The 5,235-nt window shown below is 42.8% G+C and overlaps 1 protein-coding gene across 2 annotated transcripts; it reads left to right on the top strand.

Annotated features, from left to right (window-relative positions):
• The first annotated feature begins 1,183 nt into the window (after positions 1-1,183).
• On the top strand, positions 1,184-4,926 carry LOC123158270 (beta-1,6-galactosyltransferase GALT31A). Of its 2 annotated transcripts, none has more exons than XM_044576327.1 (12): positions 1,184-1,272; positions 1,373-1,509; positions 1,667-1,706; positions 1,789-1,847; positions 1,923-2,137; positions 2,217-2,280; positions 2,372-2,450; positions 2,527-2,647; positions 2,734-2,821; positions 3,332-3,457; positions 3,550-3,659; positions 4,491-4,926. In XM_044576327.1, exons 1-12 carry the CDS (start codon positions 1,231-1,233, stop codon positions 4,643-4,645), a joined length of 1,236 nt encoding a protein of 411 aa, XP_044432262.1. In that variant the 5' UTR covers positions 1,184-1,230; the 3' UTR covers positions 4,646-4,926. The 2 variants fall into 2 exon arrangements, with proteins under 2 accessions (XP_044432262.1, XP_044432263.1); XM_044576328.1 differs by having other exon boundaries at positions 1,189-1,272; positions 1,923-2,128.
• The last annotated feature ends 309 nt before the right edge of the window (positions 4,927-5,235 follow it).

The raw sequence follows: 5,235 nt of genomic DNA on the forward strand, positions 1-5,235 counted from the left end.
TGTTGCAAAAGTAAAAATGGCATGTGCCATTTTTGCTAATTTTGTAAGCGCGTTATAAGGGGAATCCTATTCAACATCATGCAGTGGAAACTATGAAAAAAAGACCGTGAAAGGGTAGTTATGTATATGTCTCTCTTTCTAAGTGTTACTAGTGATGGTGCACGTGCAGAGCCCATTTTACTAACATACTTTTTCCTTTTGACAAAAATAACTAACATACTCGAAAGATGAATGAAGGACATTTTCTTAACATCCACATGTATATTTTTTAATGAAATTTTACATGTTTCATACCTTTTACGTTATTGATGTGGAAGAAAAACTATATAAAAAGTGTTATGCATTTGTAAATAAACACTAGCAAATATTAATTTAATCATATTACAAGCACAATAACACTTTTAGCCCACAAATATCAACCATCACAAAAAAATGTTGAATTAAGGAATACATTTTGAAATTTGTCTATACAAAATCATGTGCATCTCAAGATCAATGGCATGATTTTTGCATTGAAGAAATATCACACGAAAGCATCAATGACATGTGACAGATGAATTAGGGCATAATCAATAGATAATACAATATGATTACAATATTATAAAAGTAGCACACAAGGATTCATTGTGCACGGCCATTTGATTAGAAAAATATGATACTCGTACTTGAGTAAAAAATAGGACAAGTCAAAGCAAGAGTAGCTCAACTTAGCTCGTGTCGCGGTTTCTTATGGTGAACCAACACATGAGGGTTCAAGTCTTAGATTTGCATCGGTAATCGTATTTTTGTGAATTTATTTCAAGCCTTCTGATCATGTGCTTTCAATGGAAGGAGACGTTCCCGTCGACTACGAAGACGTCTGTGAGTCCGTGACGGCTTGATCAATCTTAAGATGATGTGTAGGCTCAGTCTCTCGAAGGTGCTCGTGGAAGAGTAGGCGTGCGTGTGTAAATAGGGGGTGAGTGTCGGTGTGTATATATAAGCGGTTGCATTTGTACTGTGTTAAAAAAAACTTGAGTCGTGCCATTCATATTGATAGAGATATAAAAGTGTTTTTAAGTTTTTGAGTTGTTTCAATTAGTATGGAAAACCACAGACCGGAAGTATATAAAAGATTTTATTGTCTTTAAATAAATGTTCGATCCCCCAAAAAAACTTATAAATCGACAGAAAGCAACTAGTACACTTTCCGCAAGCTCGAGGAGCCAAAAATCACGGAGGGGCATATCTATGAGCCGAGTCCACGCAGCACTGAGCGCCACTGCATTGCAGGTGAGCAGAGCAGACCAAGGCAAAAGCTCGCTCTCCCTCTCCCTCTCAGCCTCTCACACGGCTTTCCCTCTCTCTCTCTCTCTCCTCCCGTTCGAACTAGGAATCCGAGGTGAGCACGGGCAAAGCGATGGGCGCGGCCAGGCCGCATCACAGGGCGCCGCCGGGGCGCGTGCCCACGAGGTGCGTCGCCGCGCTCTGCGCCGCCTGCTTCCTCCTCGGCGTCTGCGTCGTCAACCGGTTCGCATTCACCCCCCACCCACCCAATCCGCCGTTTCTCCCGGATTTCTCGCTCTCTGCTCCTTACCCGCTCCCAATCTCTTCCTCTCGCCGCGAGCTGCTCCAATGCTCGTCGGTTTCCTGGGCGGAGGTGGTGACGTTTGCTCTACTTTTGCAGCTACTGGGCGGTCCCCGAGCCGCCGGATTGCCCAAACAAGGTAATGCGCCGCTCCGATTCAATCCCCTCTCTTCCGTTGATGTTTATCTGGCTGCGCATTGCCAACTGGCCCGGTTTTGCAGACGAATTCTGGCCGTTCGAGGGCTATGCTGAGCCAAGCACAAACCCGCGAAGTCGTCATGTAATGCCTGAACCTTGAGCTGCCATGAATCTTTCCTTCTGGTTTGGATTTGCTTATTCTGCTTCTGTTTGGCAGCGCGTTGGACAGAACGATATCGGACATCGAGATGCGCCTGGCTGCCGCCAGAGCCGCGCAGATGAGGAACCAAGGCGTGTCGCCGAGTGATTCAGCCGCTGACCACGGAAACATGCGACCTAGATTGCTTTTCGTCATGGGTATCATGACCACGTTCGGTAATCGGAGGCGCAGAGACTCTATCAGGAAGACGTGGATGCCACAAGGTAGAGCCTGTAAGACATGGTACTTCCAATTGTTTATGTTCCATTCATACCAGTTTTCTACCATCTAAATACGGTGCTCTGTCTCTAGGTGAGCGTTTGCGAAGGCTGGAGAAGGACAAGGGCATTGTCATGCGTTTTGTTATTGGACGAAGGTATGGTATGGCTGAGTTTAAAAATCTGGGAAAGAGATAGTCAATGTTCCTGCTTGACACGCTACTGAGTTTTGGTGCTTACATCTTGCAGTGCAAATCCTGGTCCTGACAGTGAAGTGGAGCGTGCCATGGATGCAGAAGATAAAGAATACAATGATATTCTTAGACTTGTATGCTGAGTCGACTACTTTCAACTACTTTAGCTTTTACCTTACCAATGACTAACAATATTGACGCCCTTTGCAGAATCACGTTGAAGGCCAGGATAGGCTTCCTTTGAAGATTCAGATGTTTCTTTCAAGTGTTCTGTCCACGTGGGATGCTGATTTCTATGTCAAAGTTGACGATGATGTTCATGTCAACATTGGTATGCCTACACTACACAGAACCCTTTGTTGCTGGTAAATGTTTCGCTGGTATTCTCATGCACTGAGGTTTTCTCTCTTAACACAGGTATTACCAGATCGATTTTGGCACGACATAGGTCAAAACCTCGGGTGTACATCGGCTGCATGAAATCCGGACCTGTGATTGCTAACAAGTACTCCCTCCGTCCGAAAATACTTGTCATCAAAATGAATAAAAACGGATGTATCTAGAACTAAAATACGTCTAGATACATCCCCTTTTGTTCATTTTGATGACAAGTATTTCCGGACGGAGGGAGTAACACTCAAGAAACCCATATTGCCTCCAATTGATTAAAATATTAAACATATGGAGAAATGTGTCAGGCGAGAGCTTCCATTTTTTTTAATGACAATGCAAACTCGTGATATGAACTGTCGAGTGGTGTGGAGAAAGAAGTATCATCCGTCCGACAGTGGAAGTTAGTCATGCTATGTGCTAGCAAAGCAATTGTTTCATTTTTCAGATTGTTCATTCCTATTCTGATCGGATAATGAAAATAATGAGTTTTGCATTCTCTTATTTACAACTTACAAGGACAGGTCTTACTAGAGATGCTCCCAAATAGATGGTTTCATTTTACTGACATTTCTTCTAAAATTTGGAGTAATATAATGTGGTAATGCCTGCTTAATGTTCACAGTGAATCTAAATATTACGAACCAGATCATTGGAAGTTTGGGACTGCGGGTAACAACTACTTTAGGCACGCAACACGGCAGCTGTATGCTATAACAAGGGACTTGGCGACCTATGTATCAGCAAACAAGTGAGTCCTAAATTTCTGATGTGGATATGCAATGCCTGATAAAATGGATTACTTTACTGCTTCATCTCATATCTGTTTGACATCATTTTCAGGCATATCTTGCACAAATATACAAATGAAGATGTATCATTTGGTTCTTGGTTGATTGGGTTGGATGTTGAGCATGTTGATGAGAGAAGCCTTTGTTGTGGTATTCCTCCAGGTTGGCATCTCGCTTCTTTATTGTTGATTTTCCATTTTGCTTCAGCATACTGTCCTATTTTATCTAGATAATTATTGCATGCTCATTACGACATCGCTTAACCTGGAAGTTATATGCTTTACAGTACTATAAGTAGTTGAGCCAATCATTTTGAATTTTGTACTGAGAAAAAGATGATACAATTGTCTTACCAAACTACAGTGTTTGTCTTACCAACTACAGTGTTTGTTAGCACATAGATTCAAGACTTGCCTTTACCACCTTTCTGTCCCCCAGCTCCCCAGAAGTTGCTCTTTACACCAAACATGTCGGCACATCACATGAATATTTCATTCCATCACATGAATATTTCATTCATCTGAATGTTACCATCACTTAGTGGTTACTACTTGATTACTTTTAACCTGAATGACCCTCAGAATAAGACAGACGCGAGTGCCTGTTGCTTGCAAATCTAGTGGGTGTTGACCTATCTTCTCTCTCAGTTACTCTTTTGTCGCTTGCACTTCAGTAGGCATGGACACAACACATGGCTCTATCTTTGTACAATGTGGTTAGTGACCATAAGTACAGTATTTTGTTTTTAGACCATCAGTACGTCATTCTTATATCTCTGACTCTGGGGATATATTTACTTCACCAACCATCATTGCCAGCCCTGGTATGTGTTGTGATAATGTGATGCAAAGTCTACCTGGCATTTGCTACCATCCAACATCAGTCAACCTGGCATTTGCTGCAATTGCAAAGCACTTCTGCTTGCTGTTCAGATTGTGGAAACATAAGGCAGGTGACGCACATTTTCATGTGCCATCTTCTCTGATCATGCAGACTGCGAATGGAAGGCGCAGGGTGGGAACCCATGTGGGGCGTCCTTCGACTGGAACTGCTCCGGCGTCTGCAATCCAGCAGAGAGAATGGAGGAGGTGCACCGGCGATGCTGGGAACATCGCGAGGCTGCTCTGCCACAAGCGCAGGAGTCTTGACAATCAAGGGGTGGTGGCATCCTTGTGCTGCTCCATGTAAACTCATGTAAATTATTCGGTAGACGCAGACGCAGCAGCTGTCGTGCCGTTGTCTGGGTTCTTGGAGCTACAAATTTTTGCCTTCCCACGCCGTGCATTTGCATGAATTGGAGGGAAAATTTGAACAGAGCTACTGCATAGTGAAGGTTTTGCATCGTGTATGTAAGATATCCGATATGTGAAAATGAATGCAGGAAAGCTCTGCAAATTGTGTTGTCATGATTTCCGATATGGTCACAATATCCCTGAAACGGAACACCTTTTTCCTGAATTCTCAGTGTTGAGTATAATGTTTATTTAGGAAACATAGGATAGGGTAGGATTTATTCTACCTTGACTTGTACTATATATATATATATATATATATATATATATATATATATATATATATATATATATATATATATATATATATGCCCATGAGGCTCAAGCAATACAATCAACAATTCCACCAAATCCCTCTCCCCCTTCTAACATGGTATCAGACTTACCTCCATCCTAAACCCTAGCCGTCGCCGCCTCTTCCGCACCCGCGCGCCGCCGGGGGCCGC

Source organism: Triticum aestivum, chromosome 7B, assembly GCF_018294505.1.
Source record: "Triticum aestivum cultivar Chinese Spring chromosome 7B, IWGSC CS RefSeq v2.1, whole genome shotgun sequence".
Taxonomy (NCBI): domain Eukaryota; kingdom Viridiplantae; phylum Streptophyta; class Magnoliopsida; order Poales; family Poaceae; genus Triticum; species Triticum aestivum.